We start from the raw sequence: 17,681 nt of genomic DNA, 5'->3' as shown, positions 1-17,681 counted from the left end.
GAAAGGTTGGGATCGAGTTTAAATGATTTCATGACCATGTTACCTTCTTTGTAGATAGTTTTGGGAAGTTGGTAGGGTTTAGCCCTTTCCATTGCTAGTTTCCTTTGAACTCTGGGTAGAACTTTGCCATATTGCTCCAAAATAGTGTTACGGGTATCTGATCGCTCTTTAAGCTTTGGGTCTCGCTCATTCTAAAAATGAAGTCAAGTGAAACTCATTAAAAACTGAAGGAATCAAGCTGTTAAAAATCAGATTGTGTCCAAAGATTATTATCTTTCGAGTTTATAATTGATGTAGACAGTTGAATCTAGCACAGATTATTTGCAAATATAATCAATCGTACCATAAGGTGCATTTTGAGGCTGTGGTTGAGCCTCAGAGCGGGTATGTAGTTGGCTTGCTGAAGGTAATGAACCATTAATATTTCTCTGTTTGGGACACCACCCGTACCTTGGAGAAACTTCTCAAAAGTTTCCTGGAAAAAGAAAATTTGATTTTGAATGTGAAATAATTGTCACTTAACTTTTGGCAAACTAGTTTGCTTGTTTAATGAAAAATCGACCTGTTCAGTGGCACTGAGAGGCAGATTAAGCAAGTCTTTAATGAGACCTAGCTCTTGGCAGCTCTGGTACAAGAACCCAAGCAGCTCAGCCGCGTTGAGGTGATTTGAGTGTTGCCGTAGTAATGACCAAGCCTCAGTCAAATGCCTTGGAAATGGGCAGAATACTTTGATCATGACATTAAAACAAACTGTACATATTACTGCTTGGTTACCTTACCTGTTGTGTAGCAATACAGCAAGGCAAAGTCTGGCCTGGGAGATGGAGGAAATGGGGGGCTTTGTAGCATTAAAGTAGCGCAGTGCCAAAGAATGCTGGCTCTGACACATTAAAGCTTGCAAGACGCGTTCATGCTGCCACTCAAAGCAACATTGAAGGGCAGCTGGATTCAGAAGTGGTTCAAATGAACTCTGAATTAAGAGAGGCGGAGAGAAGCACCAACAAAAAAAATCATAGCAACATGTTACAAAATCGTGACAAGTTTTCCTCTTGCAATATTATGAGTATGAATACCTGGTGGTCACGGTGGTCCAGCAGCCAGAGGCCTTGCACTAGTTTAACTAATCCGATAGGAATATCAAAAGCTGTGGGAAAAGACTCTACTGATGCTCCCTCCTGTTTGGGAAAGGAATACATGACATCCAGCAATAGGTAGATGACCTAAGCACAGGTTAAGGATTAAAAACAAAGTATTATTGATAAGGTTTATTTATTTTAGGCAGCCAATATAATAGTCATAAAGAATAGTAAGTCTAACTTCTGCCTAAAGGATACAATTGCATGTTTTGCAGCCTCATTAACATCGTCCAGAAGATATATGTCAAGTAAAGCCTGCAGGTGAGAAATTAATCATCGATCAGACATTCATACAGTTTTGGCTGACGTGCAGTATGTTGAATTTAAAATAGTTCTCTAAAAACATACATGTAGGGTAGGTGGTGGGTACAGTCCTGTTCCGCCTTCATCCCTTTTCCACAGATTGGCCAAGTGTTTTCCACATTGACCCACCAGACTGTCAATCATCAGGCAGTCTGCAGACCACTTTCCCCTGTGACAAAGATAAAGATGCAACAATATTGGTGTTAAGTCAAGAAAATTGGCTGAAGAGCTGTAGGCCGCTGCGACTATGCGTGCCACGAACATCCCGTTAAATGAAATTGTTTACAATAAAACAAAAAAAGGCATAACAGTACTCACTTAGCCATTGAGGTGAGCTCCTCCCTGCGAAGAGAGTAATAGTTGCTGATAACTGAGTGACTATAAAACGGCCTAGAAATCTGCATGGCATCCAAATCTGAAAAGGGAACAGTTAGAAACGGTACAGAACAACCTGCTTGAAAACACATTCTCAAAAAGGTGTTTGTCATTTTTACCTGATCCTTCAGGCAGAAGGCCAGTGCGACAAAACCAGAGGACCACTAGAGCGTACTTTGATACCAGACTAGAAGCTAGATGTTTGTTAATTAGACCCACGAGACCTTCAAGAAAAACGGGAGCAAATACCATTCAATGTAACTCATCATATATGAATGAAAAATAAGATGAAAAAAAATCAACAGCCATTTGTCTAACTCAGTCTTTAACGTTAACAACAATTTCATAGATATGTATAAAGAAAAAAAAGTAATTGCAAAATTCATAGCTAAACGCAATGAATGCTTGGAAGTAGGGCTGCACGATTAACCGAAATCAAATCGATATCGCGATGTGACGAAGTGCGACAGTGTAACCGCAAACCAATGTTTTTATTTTATCACTCAGTTTCAGTTGGTTAGTTGATTGACGGACTGTTTGGCCAATAAAAATTGCCAAAGTTAATGTCTTAACAGCTCCGGCCAATCAGAAGCAGGTTTTAATGGCACCAACCCATAAAGACGAGGCAAAGTTTGCAAGACATGTATGCACAGCTTGGAGAGGCTGGTGTAAGCTGCCAGTCAGTCATGCAGCGTTTGCACAAATCGACACCAAAACAAACACGCCAACTTGTAACATTAGTGGCTCGTTACAGTGAAAATAAATTCATTGATTAAATTGGACTCTAAGGAAAGTCAGAAAAGCGCAAGGAAAAGCTGATCACCAGCTGGGGCTCCCTAGATTTTTATCGTGTCCGGGAATTGACTGAGGCGGCATCAGAAGGGTAAGCTAAAATCTAGGCTCACAACTCTTAAACCACCACTGCCAAACGTGGCTAGTCGCCAGTTCCATTACAAATAAAGCGCATGCCTCGTTAAAAAATAAAAAGACACTAAATTTGTGACTCTTGTATTTTAAAAATCACAAAAACATTGCAGTTGTCGCGGGGACCAAACTCTTGCTTATAGCTTTCCAGCCGCTCTCTTAATCATTTTCTTATACTGAGAGGAATATCCAATTTCCATGTCCACTTGTATAATGACAATAAAGACCATTTATTCAACTTCAATTCTTTTTTTACCTGAACATCTATACTTGATATTTTGTTGATATACTCTGTCTTCAAGTATATCATCTCAAGTTATGTTTGAATGCCACCGTTTATCTTCTCCATGAAAAAACAGGCACAGAAAATGCACTTTATTTTAAAATGGCATAAAAATTGCAATTTAGGTCTGAAAAATCGCATTTAGGTTTTTTTTGGTTTTTTGTTTTTCAAAATCGTGCAGCCCTACATGGAAGCAAAGCAGATCTAAAACGTTACTGATTCCTTAAATCTTTTTTTTGTTTATCATTGTTAAGGTGCATGTTATTTTCCTGGGTTACTGGGAGCAGTAGGGTCAAACGAGTGCATCACCTTTTTGTGTGAGCTCCTGAGCTTCATCAAGCAGACAGTGGAAAATGGTGCTCAGGTTCTGTAGCAGTCTCTGGCTGTGCTGCAGCAACTGTAAGGTTTGAGGATCTGTGAAATTAGATGAGTTGTCGAATAAAGGTGCACCTAGAAAACAAACAACAATTTGACCAGTCAGCATTCCTAACAGGGTTTGGGTAACGGGTTGTCTATTGCTATATTACAAATGTGAATGTCCATGAACATACAAATGCTATCGAGTTCCTCCTTGGTTCTGGTCACTTTTTTCCAAGCCCAATTCAATATATAGCAAAGGTTTAACGCTGACCCTGGTTGCTCTGTTGAAAATGTTATAAAAAAAAAAAAATAAACATTAAAAAAAAGGGGGGAAAAAAGGCATCCAAGATTATCTGAAACAGCAGCATAAACAATGCCACAGAATCTGAAGATAGCAACTCACCCTCTGCAGTCCATTGTTTAATACAACCAGTGATTAGCCCCAAGGAGCTGTTCTCAACTGCAGCCGTCAGGAGGGCGTCCAACTGTTCCTCCTATTAGCAGTAGATGTGATGTGTGAATGTGAACATGTATTTTTTGAAGACGTCAACAAAAGCATTGACACATTGAAAAATTAGTGCTGTCAAAGTTACCTTAGATTTTAGGTTAATGTATTAACATTAAAAAAACTGAAATACACTGAAGGCCTAAGATCTACATATTGGAGAGTTTAATTGAAAAATAAAAATAAAACAACGTGACACATCCTTAAATGCACATAAATTACATATAAATAAAACGCACAACTCCACTTACCCTGACAAAACTGTTCAAAAATCCTTATAAACATAAAAAGGTCTTCAGTATGTGTGTACCTGAGAGAGGCTGGAAGTGTGGGCATCAACAAGGCGGGATGATAAAAGGCCTGACTTTACGCAATGTGAGTAGCTGCTGGATATGACATCACTAGAAGATAACGCAGCTCTCTTCAAGAAACTCAATGTCTTGTGGTAAAGGAGAAATGCAATGAAAACAATTTAACAATTACAAAAAAACATTAACCCCTCTTTTTGCCCAAAATCAGCTTATACACAGTAGGTTGCAGCATATTTAAAGTGTAGTATTCAAAAGAATTAGATATCTAAACATAATAATGCAAGTAATGTATCACAAACCTGTTTTTGATATCCAGAGCAGGTTGAATGGACAATTCCAGAGTTAAACAAACAGGTTGCATCTGTTAAAAAACAAAGAGACAAATGTAGTTAAATATTGTGCATTGTAACGTAAAATCAAGTTACATCAATTGATTTTCTGAACAAAACAGCCAAATTGATCTTAAAAATAGGGGCAAAAACATTAGCAGCTTACCAAAGTTGTATGCGGTCGGGTTAAAGTATTGCTCTGGTGGGGGAGAAGTTAAAGGCAGACCCCTAGTGAGGCTGTGCTCCTGTACAACCACATCTAGTAAAAGGTGCTGAGGAGCCAATTGTGTCACTGGGTCCAAACACCAAACGGCAAAGTAGGGACAGTTCTGTAGAGACTCGCCCATTCTATGCACAGAATACAATTTGACATTTTAACACAACACCATTTTGAACTACTGTAATGGTTTTGATGCGTTTGACGAATGTTATTTAAAACCACAATCAAAACAGATTAGTTACTCCATCATCGTTTTGAAAGCAAAGAATTAAAAATCTACAAAGCTCCACAGTACCTGAATGAGTCGGGCATTTGTGCATGGTACCAGCGGTTGATGTCAAAAACCCCAATGTAAGTGGATGGCATTCCCTGTCCGTAGGCCTTGACTTGCCAGCTGAAGATAGACACACTGGTGTCAGGAGAAGCAACTGAAAAATAGGAAGATACTGTTTTCAAAGAAATCAAGCGCCCATCAGAAGAACCTCTTTTGTTGTTGTCGACTTTGATGCCTAAAATAAAGTTGCTATCTTGCTGCGAGCACATAATTTAAGCCATTTTGAGCTGTTCCCTTCTAAGATCTTTTTGAATCAAAGGGCTGCTATAAACTGACAAAATCTGCCACTCTGCTTCAACAAAGCATGCGTGGCTTGGCAACGTCACACTTCTTTACAAACACGGAATGGGCTCTATAGGTGATGAGTAATAATTCAGTTTGATACAGAGGGAAAAAATAAAGTACTGTACATAAAAAACCAGAAAGATTAGCCAAATTTGGAATCATTTTAATGATATTGATGGCTCCAAAGCAGCGTGCATTCAATCTTTCAATTGGCTGCTGAGCTTTTGCCTTATGTTTTAATTATTTTTATTCATAGTTTTTGCGTGTTTTTCAGGTAATTGTGGTCAAATTGATTAAAACAGAATTGTAAAGTTTTTTGTTTTTTTTTGCATTTTATCATTTATTTGTAGCACTGAAGAGTTATTTTATATATATATATATATATATATATATATATATATTTTTTTTTTTTTTCCCCAGGGATTTTGTGTTGTTGTTCGACCATAATTCTGTTTAACGTGTTAAAAGCTAAACATTTTTGTAGATCTGTGAATATTTTAATTTACATTCGTCAGCTCCTTCTCAAGATTTCTTCATTAGATCGGGGGATGGTGTTATAATAGTCTGTACATCCCTTTGAGACTTCTTGTAATTAAGGGCTATACAAATAAACATGACTTGACTTTTCATGTGTTTTGGGGGATCCCCTGCAAGATATAAGAAATCACTAATTACTCAATAATCTGCTGGATAATATTTTTAATTATTGATAATATATCATTAAAATTAAAAATATTTTTATCAAACTTATTTTAAAAAAAAATTCAATTATTGCGTGGTCGATAGTCAGACTGCCAAGAAACATGGCAATGGCAACTGTTCCAAGCACTTCACCCAAAATTCAAGCATTTTCCTGACCTTGACAACACAACATGAAAATTCAAGTATTTTCAAAAATTTCAAGCACCATTACGAACCCTGCTTTAGGGAAAACATTTTTAGTTATTTGCATCCATCTTGCATTTGTACATTTAATGAGGTCATTGCTCAAATAGGTTCAATTTTGCTTTCCAAACCTGTAATAGCAATTATCATAAAAAACACAAAAGAAATGTTACCTCAGCTTAACAAGGACAACAAAATCTTAAAGATTCGAAGAGACAGAAACTAAAGGCCAAATACATAATGAATTAGTATTCCAATTTCAAATACTTTTTGATAATCAATCTGACCTTCATTCATGCTGTCATCCCTGTCTGGGTGCGGCCGGAATTTCTCAATGGTCTGGCATCTCAACAGGCGAGTCTTGGTGGTCTGGGCTCTGATAGGGAAAGCTGTGCCACTGACCTTCTGGCTGTAACGCTCCGCACAGTACTCTAAACCCTGAACACCATAACAGCAGGTAAGGCAGCAGGAAGGCAAGAGCACATTCTTCAGACGGAAAAAAGGCTTATTTCAGTCACCTCATAGAGGATCTTCCCTGAGGTTTGACATTTGCGCTCACTGAATGCCATCTGTAGCAGGCGGAGACTGACAAAATCTCCTTCTCTGTATGAGTGATAAAAAAGGAGGGATGAAAAAGGGTGTATGTGAAAGTCTCATGCAAGGGGATGTAGACAGAATAAAGATTGGTCCAATTGTGTTGTAAACTTACTCATCCTGAGAAGACTGGACAGCCCAAAGATAGCACCAGTTCATGGGGTCATTTTCCGGCTCCTGGAATGTGAAGGCATGAATGGGCACTCTGCCACCATCCAATTGTGAGTTGTATCTGGACATAAAGTTACGAGATACTGTCTTACTTTTTGCTGCTTCTTTGACAATTGTGCTAATTCGTTTTTTGTTTTAAAATAACAACAAAGTACAACATATTAACCCCCTTAACGTTTCAACAGTGGGCCATCAGACTTGTTAAAAAAATGTGTCTTCTCTATGACACCAGACACTAAAATATTTAATGCCACATATCATTAAAAAGCCTAAACTCTAGGGATTCAACATCTGATTTCAAAATGTTGTCACGGAAACACCGCAATCAGTCTGAATAAGGGTAGCCGAAAACTCTAAAGCCAATATAATTCACCCCAATTGCTGTAGTATTCCACTCATGAATAGCTAGTGAATCCAACTGTGTAAAATGTTTTACTCCACTTCACACTATAATGCCGACAGATAAAATAAGAAATCCGCCTAAAATAATTTCTCCATCATTTGGCTTTCCTTGTTGTAATCCGTCTATTTCACCAGATAATTTTCCCTCTCAAACTCGTAAGATGATTTCCAATATGGAGGTTTTAGAGCTGTAAACTGGGCGTCTCCAAATGGCCACTTTAGTAAACGCTTTGACATACCTTTAGAAGCCTTTTATTAAAAAGTAAACTTGGAAGTTGCAAACAGCAGTGCAGTCCCAAGCATGTGTTGTGGAATGGCTGGCTGTATTTAGGTTAATTATTTTTAATGTGCATCGAGAATAAAAGCAGATTTAGAAAAAGTGACTTACTCTTTCCTGAGTGACTTCAGGTTCCATAGCTGCAATAAGCCATCAGAGAAACCCACGGCCAGTTGGTTTGTTCTCGGAATGTACTGTAAGGCTGTAGCAGGGACACCACTTGGCCCATTGAGCTGGAGGGAAAGGTGTCGGCCCTCCCTGCTGGTAACTTCTCGAAGTTTCGGAATCTCACGCTGAGCTTTGGACACTACTTGCAAAGCTGTGAAATCAAAACAAAAGGTTAGATCGAAAGAACACATCGGGGGAATCTGCGCCCTTCGATAAAACCCTGCCCACCCGAAGGATTTAACTCGCTCTGATTGCAAGTCAGGTCATCCAGACACAGGTCCACAAGCAGAACATGGCCCAAATCTGTTACTACAGCAGCAACACCAAAGAACCATCTTAGACTCTGGTGAAGATGCTGGGTGGAAGGGCTTGCTCCACCATAGTTCACCAGAGGCTCAATGGTTGTAATCTACAACAGAAAAGGATGCAGCCAGAAAAATTTTGCTTTATAATTTCATGTTAAGAGCAGAAGAGACTCACTCGGCCAGGTATGATTACAGCCTTGGTCACCCTGGAGAGTCCTAAGTCATAGAGACATAGCACACTGCCCTCAGTTTCTTCCAAGCCCACCAGCAATCCAGACCTATTTATACATACATTACATTATTCGAGATGGATTTCTCTTCTTGAAAGAAAAAAATGTTGCCGCATGAAAACACTGCACATTTCAAAGATATTAATTATTGTTGCCAGGTTAAAGCACCCTGCGCAATATTGGCACTGTCTAATCAACATCCATACAATCCAAACTTAAGGGGGGATTTGAAAAGTAAAGTAGAAAAACATTAACCTTGAATGTTGAAAAATATTTTAAGTACTTTGTATCGTTTATATTTTTGTTAAAACTAACAATGTAAAATGCTACAGGATGGAGGCAAAACACTTAAAAAACATAGGGATTTCTACTATGCAGGTTTTAATTTACCGTTCTCAGTACAAAACTTGCCATTTATTCAGCAATAGGGAACAATTTCTCATGGCTTAGCACTACGGGTACAGATATGGAAAACAAACAAATTAAAGACTGAGAAAATTGGGCCAAGATGGGTTACTTTGTTTTATAAATAGCAAAAATGTACCATACTTTTCGGAGTATGAGCAGAGACTTTTTGCACAAGCCTTCAACCCTGTGGCTCATGCAATGATGTGGCTAATTTATGCATTTTTTTCTAATGGCCACCAGGGGCGCCCATGCAGTAAAAGTATAAGTGAGACAGGTGGAATATACATTTCAAGGAAGAAGCAAGTTTAATTTAACTTTGCGAATGATTAAAAGTAGCATAAAAAGACCCTCATCATGGAAAAGGTGTCCATCGAAAAGGGAGGGCTAATTACCATATAGGGAATTTTACGAGTCTGTTTATTTGTAAATCGAAATAATGTGGCGAAACTAACGAATTACAAGAAGCAATATCCATATTCGTCTGTCATATCTTGAATCCTAAGAGTTTAAGCTTTCCAATGATATGTGGCATGACGTATTTCAGGGACTAGTGACATTGTACAGACACGTTTTTTTTTTTAATCAAAAGTCCAGTGGCCCGCCGGCGCATCATCAGAACGTTAAGGTGTTGAGGTTTGTATATTATTCAAACTCTGTAAATATTATATTATAATATTTATATATTATTATTATTATTAAATATTATATATAATATTTATATATATTATAATATTATATATTGTCTGCAAATATTATTCTTTCTCTGTAAATATATCATGTTTCAATGTGGGCACATGCGGCTTATAGTCTGGTGCGTCTCAAGATGTAAAAAATGTTTTTTTCCTCTAATAAAGTACTGGGTGCGGCTTTTAATCAGTTGCACTCTGTAGTCCGGAATTCACTGTAGTCTTACTTCACAAAATGCATACTTATATGCTTATGTCTGATTTATGTTATAAAAAATGTACAAAAAAAAGTAAAATTACAACACAGCAAGTACACTTTTGGTCAGAAAATGATGAGAAATTAGATAGTCGGTATCTTGACCTATTGAGCCAGTTGAAGTCTCTTGCACTGAGGACACTGGGTGGGTGCTCCCCTTCGCTACTAAAGCAGTATGCAGACAGACGTTCTCCAGTCAGTGCATGAACAAACTCAAGATGGGGGCCACAGGCAAGCCAAGCAGGGCCTCCCCTGCCTAGATTTAAGCGAGAAACATTTTTTTGGACAAGGGGTTATTGAAGAAAAATGTTTTTTATTAAAAAAATATATACAGTAAAAGACTTATACACTTATTAATGGTTTCTTTGTTAAATAGAATAAATGTACACGACTTAAACAAAACATCACATTTATTATGAGGGAGAAAAAAAGACTCACCAACAGTAAACCTGCCATGAAGTACCGAATTAAGCGCAAGCTCATCCTCTTCCACAGCTTCCAGAGTCACGGCTGGGAATGGCAGCAGGCCACTGGTGACCTGTGCGGTCAGCTCAAGCATGGCTCACTGCAAAAACAATATCAGATTACACGTTTGAAGAAATTAGATTAAAATATAGTTCAGAATTCGCACTACTTAATTATATTTAAACAGCTCATATTTCAAATTATACCTTTCACAGACGCAATCTTTATGTATATCACCTGACTGCATTTAACACTTAGAATCAGAAGGACAAAACTCACCAGTGCCCAATTTTGTCCTCAGGCTAAACAGCCATATGTTGGCGTCCACCTATAAGGGCGTTTGTCATAAACAGACCTCGGGTCATTGGTTGTGTTAGCGTAATCAAAGGTGGTGGTGCATATTTTGTACCACTTTATGCAGTTAAAAGGCCATGAGTGCCCAAAGGTGAACAGTGAAAATGTTTATTTTCTGTTAAATATTATAATTATGATGCACTCCATGGGAGGTTTTCATTCAGTTTATTCATGAATGTTAGATCATTCAGGTTTTTAATAGCAGTTAATTTAAACATACATAAATATGGCATTTCATAATGTGAAATCTGTATTATTATAAATGAGGTATTAACATACAGGAGGATAACTGTATTTTAATTTTCTTTCTCACATGTTTAATATTGCTACATGATGATGTAGGTTATGAAATTAAAACACAGTCAGTTTGTAGGCATGAACATCGTTCAGTCAAGAATGCTAGAATGCTATATACATATATACTAAAAAAAGTATATCTATAAAAGAAAACTAAAATGTGAACAATGAAGCATCGGAAATATTCCACCGCCTTGAAATGGTTTAGTCCATTTGATTACTAGCACCGCTTTCACCCCCATCCCCTTTTGTGTCCTATTTAGAAATAAGTAAAAACTGGGAATGGCAAGGTGACGGTATTTCTTCTAACCACAAAATGTAATGTGATGTTCACAGATGAGAAGTGACACTTCTGAAAAGTGTCGAATGATCCTAAATCGCCCCTGAGTTTCATTGAAATGGTGATGTATCTGGTGTGTAAAGTTTGTTGGGGACAACTGATGCGATCAATTGTTATAAAATCAAAGGTCTTATTAGACCACATATAAGGGGGAACTGACTGAAATTTTACCATGTCTTTCTAGAATAAATTGATTCATGTAATTGAGGGGAAAAAAAAAAAAAAGTCTGGCTGTTACCAAACTGCCAATTTTTAATGAGCGAAATTTTTTCTTTAAAACGATTGACCAAATTTACCTCTCCGCAGTGCACATTGTAAGGAGGTACAGGGGGAAAAATGTATGTTACATGTACATCTTGTTCTGCAGACCCTGAAACTAACATTTATTTTAGCACTGTCCCTTGGAGGAAAAAAAAAATCTGGTTTAAATTTGTATTTTATTGCCGATAAGATTGACATTAGCTTTTAATAGTTTTGTAAGGATATTGTGTTTGGGTTACCCTTAGAAATTTAAATCAAAGCCAAAAGAAACCTTTATTGTCAGTCTTTTTAGCTATATTGTACATTCTTAAGTGCAAATTCACAGGCAATAAAAATTATTCAATTACATTTCAATGTGAAATAAAACCCCCTCACCCAAAGGCCATTAAAACTAAAAATATTTGTGAACATTTATTTTTATGTGACTTGTGTTTCTCCCTTAGCATGTTTTTTATTTAATTATATATCGTTTATGTGCAGTTCTTTGCTGCACAAATGGTTAGAATTTCACACGACGTTGCAACACAATTTTGGTATGAATGTGTATGCGTTTTGTCTTAATAAAAAAAATTAAAAAGACAACTGACGCGAAGTAGAAACATAAATTGTGCCCCCTATAGGGTCCGTCATTAATAACACCCTAAATTCAAGCGGGCTCCCGCGCAACGAGACTGACAGTCTGTAGCTTTACACAATGCACACTTAAAGCAGTCTAATCTTATGTTTGGACTTACAATCACGCGTTCTTGCAGTCGACTAAACACAGATTAGTCGCTAAAAACACACAGAACAACGGATTCCTACTAAAAATGCATTTTGCAAGAGGTAGACGTCTACACTTCCAAGATCATGTCTCGTTTCATAATGTAGATTACTCCGCTAGCCAAATGACTTCTAGTTTCGTGCAATCCTACGAGAAAATCCTAAAAGACGTTGATGGGAAAGAAAAGTAGGCGAAATGTCACGTACCGTGAAACGTTAGCTAGTGTGGCTAGTGTGGCAAAGCAAGTTACAATCATGACATGTTAGTACAAAAAGTTAAAATTTGCGAACATTGACAGATGGTAACCTGGTGACTTTTTAGTATGCCGTTCACATTCCACATTTTATAAATAACTTGCGAACACTTGATTCACGCAGTAGTCCTTTACGTTTAAGTCAGGCACCAAAATCATCTTGCAAGGTCAAAAACGATAATGCCGTTAAAGGGCCGTGGTTATTTCACGAAGGGATGCTCGATTTGTTGTTAATCCGCAGTGATTTAATAAGACCGATTCTGTTATTTTAGCTTTATGTTTTGCTACAATTTTACATGTTTCCAGTAATAAAAGCTCACGTTCCCATGCATGTTGGTTAGGCCAATATTTATCCAGAATTTTTGTCCGCAGGTTGGTTGTAAACAAAATCTAGAATGTTTTAACTGCGTGGTATTTGATTCTTCGATAAACAAACGAAACAAGTATGCTCTCTCACAAGTTCTGAACGTCTGCAGGACAACGTAAACAATAGGGTACACAGGTTCACTGCGCACGATCTGTACCTGCAGTTCTCTAGAATCACGGCATAAACAAGGAACGATATGAAGTCGTTCTGTTTTGAAACAAAAAAATAGATTTTAAAAAACATACAAACATTTCTTTAGTCTTGCTAAACAATGTTTTAATGCTGTCACATGGACATTCGTTGAGTTTTAACCAAGTGACAAGCGATTGCTAAGAGCTCGTGTGATCTGACAAGAATATTGGGTACCTTAGTTAAGAACTATATATCAATACACTCGTCGTTCCAGTGAAATCGGTAAAGGGGTGAAGTAGAATCAGGTTTGAAAAACGCTAGTCTTATTCAGCTAGCTCTCTGATAGCATTGGAAAACGTGATGAAACGTGCCGTCCGCTAACCGCTCCACACTCGTCATAGCATTACCTTGCCTGATTTTGTCTTTTATCGAGACTCACGAAGGCTTTGTTATCCCTGTTATCCAATTGGTCAAGGGCTTCCGATGGAAGTCTAAAAAGCTTCTGTGAGTAACTTCAGGCTTTAGCATCGTCCAGCGCCATTTTCACTGTGGGTGTAAAGCTTAAAGCACTTATTCGATGGCATTTTTATCAAACGGTGACATCATTTTTTTTGCTCACTGCGCTTCCTTTCGGCGTGGCGGACATATTGCACTTGGGAGATGCAGCACCTTGAAACCGTATTGTCCCCTGAGAACCTTTGGTCAATATCGAGACATTTCAGACTTCAAATTTGAAGCCAGTCCTAATTTTATGTTCAGAGCTTAGGGGTTGCTGGGTACCTTGAGTGTCTGGCTGGTGATGATTGTTGTTGAGTCACTCAAGGCGCCTAAGGAGGGGTTTGCAGCTCCTGCAGATAAAGGCGACCCGAGTTCGTGGGTCTAGCGGGGCGGTAGGTTGAGGGAGGGCCGAGCCTAATTTAGCCTGCTTGTCTGCAAGGTCGTTACCCCGGAGGTTGCAGTAACCCGGGACCCAGATAAGCCGGATGCTCTTGGATGGGGAGAAGGCCGCAATTCAGGAGTTAAGGGACAGGAAGGAGGTTATATTCTGGTCTGTTATATTAGGGTTGGAGAGAGCTTGGAGGAGGGATTTGCAATCCGTGATGATGGAGGCTGAGGACCAGTCGTCATTGTGGTCTAGCCAGGCGATTGCAGCGATCATGGCAGACTTTTCGGCCTGAAAAGAACTGCTAAAGGCCCCGGTTGGCGCATGCCAGGAGTGGATTAGTGTGTTGCCTTTAAAGATGACCACTCCGGCTCCTCCATTCTCTGTACCGTTGAGGGTGGAACCATCGGTGAAAATATACAAGTCGGTTGGGCCCAGATCCGCAAGTGTTTCCTCTGCAGTGGCAAGTTGTTGGGCAGGGGATGCGGACTTTGGGACAGGGGTGAAATGGATGGGTGGTGGGGGCGCCAGAAGCCACGGAATATTAGGGTCATGTACAGACTCTGAGGTTGAGAGAGGATTCATCTTGAGTCTCGAACCCCCTACAGTGATGTTTGGGCACCAAGAGGATTCAGCAGCGTCCATGGAAAAGAAGGCGACTTCTGACTTCACCGTGTTGAGGGTGAGATGATTAATAGTGGCCCATTGGTTGACTTTGGCCGCCTCTGACTCTAGTCTCACCGCCACTTCTTCTTTATTACGGCCGCTACAGACCAGCGCCAAGTCATCAGCATAGCCGGAGACGAGGGTGGAGGATTCGAAAGAATCTAGCAGGTCGTTGATGTAGAATCTACATCTACATTGTAGATGGTAAAGAGGAGTGGAGATAAAACCGAGCCTTGGGGGAGGCCTTCTTTGAACGTCCGGCAGCGTCCCGTAGTCCCATTAACCCTCACACGTACCGTAAGATTGGTGAACCAGGCCTTAGTCCACTCAACAAACCGGAGAGGTACGCCAATGTTCAGCATCTTTTGGAGGAGATTGGCACGCCACACTTGGTCATACGCCTTGCTGAAATCGAAGAAGGCAGCAATAGAGCGCAGATGTTGTTTTGACTGGAACCCATCCATGATGAATTGAGACAATCTGAGGCATTTGTCAGTGGTGCAGCGGCCTTTCCGGAAGCCTGCCTGCCATGGGCTCAGAATCCCATGATCCTCAAGCCATTTTGACAGGCGGTTCATGATGAGTCGTTCCAATGTTTTGCTGATTGTTGAAGTGAGGGCGATTGGACGGTAAGTCCCGATGAGTTGAGGGTCTTTGCCTTTTTTGTGGTACGGGATGATCTCCGCTGTGCGCCAGGACTGGGGGCACCACTGTGTGGTCCAGCTGGTGTTGATAAGTTGGAGAAGGATGGGGAGTACAGCTAGGGGCAGATATTTTAGCATCTCAGGGGCAATTCCATCCGGGCCAGCAGCTTTTCCTGGTTTGAGTTGGTGGAGTGCACGGCGGAGCTCATCAAGAGTAAATGGGCACTCGAGCCATTGCCGAGGGGAACCCTGTAGTCCATGCGCATCTCTTCGAAGCCCTCGTACGGTCCCCCTACTCGACTTATCACTCTTGCGCCCACTCACTATTGTGTATTCGATGACGAAAGCCGTCGCCTTGGCCTCGTCTGAGGCATATTCACGGTTGTTATACTTGAGCGATTCATTGGTTTGTTGTGATGGGAGACTGGATAGTGACTTCACTGGTGGTGATGATGATGATGATGATGATTCCAACCACCCATCCTACCATCCATTATCTGCACCACTTATCCTCAGTGGGGTCGCGGGGGTGCTGGAGCCCATCCCAGCTATCTTCGGGCAGTGGGCAGGGGACACCCTAAACTGGTAGCCAGCCTGTCGCAGGGCACACAGGGACAGACAATTCGCTCGCTCATTCACACCTAGGGACAATTTGGACCAGCCAATTAACCTAACATACATGTTTTTGGAGGGGGCAGCACGGCGGCGCAGTGGTTAGCGCTTGTGCGGCACAGTTCATGTCATGGGAACCTCCTGCGTGGGTTCAAATCCAGCTCCAGACTTCCTGTGCGGAGTTTGTATGTTCTCCCCGTGCTTGCGTGGGTTTTCTCCGGGCACTCCGGTTTCCTCCCACATTCCAAAAACATGCATTTCAGGTGAATTGGCTGGTCCAAATTGTCCCTAGGTGTGAATGAGCGAGTGAGTTGTCTGTCCCCGTGTGTGCCCTGCGATTGGCTGGCAACCAGTTCAGGGTGTCCCCTGCCCACTGCCCGGAGATGGCTGGGATGGGCCCCTCGACCCTAATGAGGATAAGCGGTACGGCTAATGAGATGAGATGAGACATGTTTTTGGAATGTGGGAGGAAACCGGAGTGCCCGGAGGAAACCCACACAAGCACAGGGAGAACATGCAAACTCCTCACAGGAGGTCTGATCTCATGACCTGAGAACTGTGCAGCACACACGCTAACCACTGCGCCGCCGTGCTGCCATGATGATGATGATTATTATTACTATTATTATTATCATTATTATTATCATTGTTCAATTCACTTAAAGCAGCCGTCTCAAACTCAATTGAGTCAGTGGCTGGTTGGTCCAAATGAGGTTTTTGACAAAAACAGAGCTGGTAAAAACATTCCTCTGTTCTTATAGGGACAGTGATATATATTTGTCAAAGAGATGTTGCCATAATGAGCCACCAAATATGAGTTTAAGGAAGACTACAACCTACTGAAAATGAGAAAAAAGCACAATTTCCATCCCATTTTTACCCAGCCTTTCTCAAAGAAAGACAAAAGAAGTTAAAACGTTTTTTCTTTAAAAGAATAAAAATAGGGAAGAATAAATTAAAAAAGAGGAAAAAGGGAATACAAAGAAGCAGAAAAAAAAGGAAATATTTGTTTTCATTTTAATTTTTCCTTTCTTCATTTTTCTTTTCCTTTTTTTGTTTTCTTTGATTTTTTTTTTTTTAAAACTTATTTTTATTTTCTTATATCTATTTTCAAAAGTAAAAAGGTGTGTCTTGGTCATTTTGAGTCTCTGTAATTTGTTTTGTTCTTTTATGCTTTTAGCAATCGTTTTCAGTGGCACTACAGAACACAGCCACATCTAGTGGGAAAATAATACACACTGTCCCTTTAACTTTAATATTATGGCTGGGGCCTCAAACTATCGTCCTGGGGGCCGCAATTGTCCCCTGGATTGCGAGTTTAACACCCCTGATTTAAAGGGTCAGTGTGTAAAATTTAGTGCCGCCTAGGGGTAAAAACACCTTCATTCATAAAAAAATATTGATTTGAATATTAGGCATACATTCATGAACTTTTATAAAGATGTTAATTTTCATAAAAATTCATAGGTTGAAAAAAAAAAATTATATTTCTCTTACATAGCGGAATCCATACCTAATAGTCGCCGCCATGTTTTTCTGTCACCTTGCTGCTACACTGTGGTCATATTGCACTGGTTTTCCGTTCGCATTACACAATACAGTACCATCTAGTGGTCAAATATTATACCGTTAAAGTGAATTAGGATCATTCAACACTGTTTAGGAGTGACATTTCTTATTTGTGAACATCAAGATACACTTTGCAGTTAACAGAAACACTATTACCACGCCCTAACCCAGTTTCTTCTCATTTATTTCTACTAGAGTAGACATACAAGTACAGACAAAGAAGTATGGAACTTTTTAGACAATGATGCATTCTATTCTAAATTTTATAGTTCCATGAGAGGAGCAGGGAGTGGGGAGAGAGCGGTGCTAGTAATGAAATGGACTGAAC

At 39.8% G+C, this 17,681-nt stretch overlaps 1 protein-coding gene across 5 annotated transcripts in view; it reads right to left on the bottom strand.

The window, feature by feature from the left end:
- ahctf1 (AT-hook containing transcription factor 1) overlaps positions 1–13,542 on the bottom strand; it is a 32,361-nt gene extending 18,819 nt beyond the window's left edge. For 2 of the 5 annotated variants that reach the window (XR_015850364.1, XM_088334763.1), the window contains exons 1-25: positions 13,387–13,542; positions 10,186–10,312; positions 9,853–10,003; positions 8,343–8,445; positions 8,091–8,271; positions 7,806–8,013; positions 6,960–7,076; positions 6,769–6,853; positions 6,538–6,688; positions 5,042–5,174; positions 4,693–4,874; positions 4,497–4,558; positions 4,197–4,325; positions 3,785–3,875; positions 3,573–3,662; positions 3,331–3,471; positions 1,934–2,038; positions 1,758–1,854; positions 1,485–1,608; positions 1,335–1,391; positions 1,074–1,220; positions 780–970; positions 563–707; positions 344–475; positions 44–191 (exon numbers count right to left, since the gene is read on the bottom strand). Coding sequence is in view for 4 of the 5 variants with exons in the window: in XM_088334763.1 (XP_088190889.1) it covers positions 44–191; positions 344–475; positions 563–707; positions 780–970; positions 1,074–1,220; positions 1,335–1,391; positions 1,485–1,608; positions 1,758–1,854; positions 1,934–2,038; positions 3,331–3,471; positions 3,573–3,662; positions 3,785–3,875; positions 4,197–4,325; positions 4,497–4,558; positions 4,693–4,874; positions 5,042–5,174; positions 6,538–6,688; positions 6,769–6,853; positions 6,960–7,076; positions 7,806–8,013; positions 8,091–8,271; positions 8,343–8,445; positions 9,853–10,003; positions 10,186–10,306 (3,091 nt within the window). In the remaining variant the exon portion in view is untranslated. Of the gene's footprint in view, positions 1–43; positions 192–343; positions 476–562; positions 708–779; positions 971–1,073; positions 1,221–1,334; positions 1,392–1,484; positions 1,609–1,757; positions 1,855–1,933; positions 2,039–3,330; positions 3,472–3,572; positions 3,663–3,784; positions 3,876–4,196; positions 4,326–4,496; positions 4,559–4,692; positions 4,875–5,041; positions 5,175–6,537; positions 6,689–6,768; positions 6,854–6,959; positions 7,077–7,805; positions 8,014–8,090; positions 8,272–8,342; positions 8,446–9,852; positions 10,004–10,185; positions 10,313–10,491; positions 10,510–13,213; positions 13,320–13,386 lie in introns of those variants that run through there. The other 3 variants (XM_088334764.1, XM_088334765.1, XM_088334766.1) reach the window with 3 other exon arrangements.
- Between the last annotated feature and the right edge of the window lie 4,139 nt (positions 13,543–17,681).

This window comes from Urocampus carinirostris, chromosome 4 (assembly GCF_059441175.1).
Source record: "Urocampus carinirostris isolate Australia breed hairy pipefish chromosome 4, RoL_Ucar_1.0, whole genome shotgun sequence".
Classification (NCBI taxonomy): domain Eukaryota; kingdom Metazoa; phylum Chordata; class Actinopteri; order Syngnathiformes; family Syngnathidae; genus Urocampus; species Urocampus carinirostris.
Note: the sequence above shows the minus strand (reverse complement) of the source record. Positions and strands in the feature narration are given on the sequence as shown.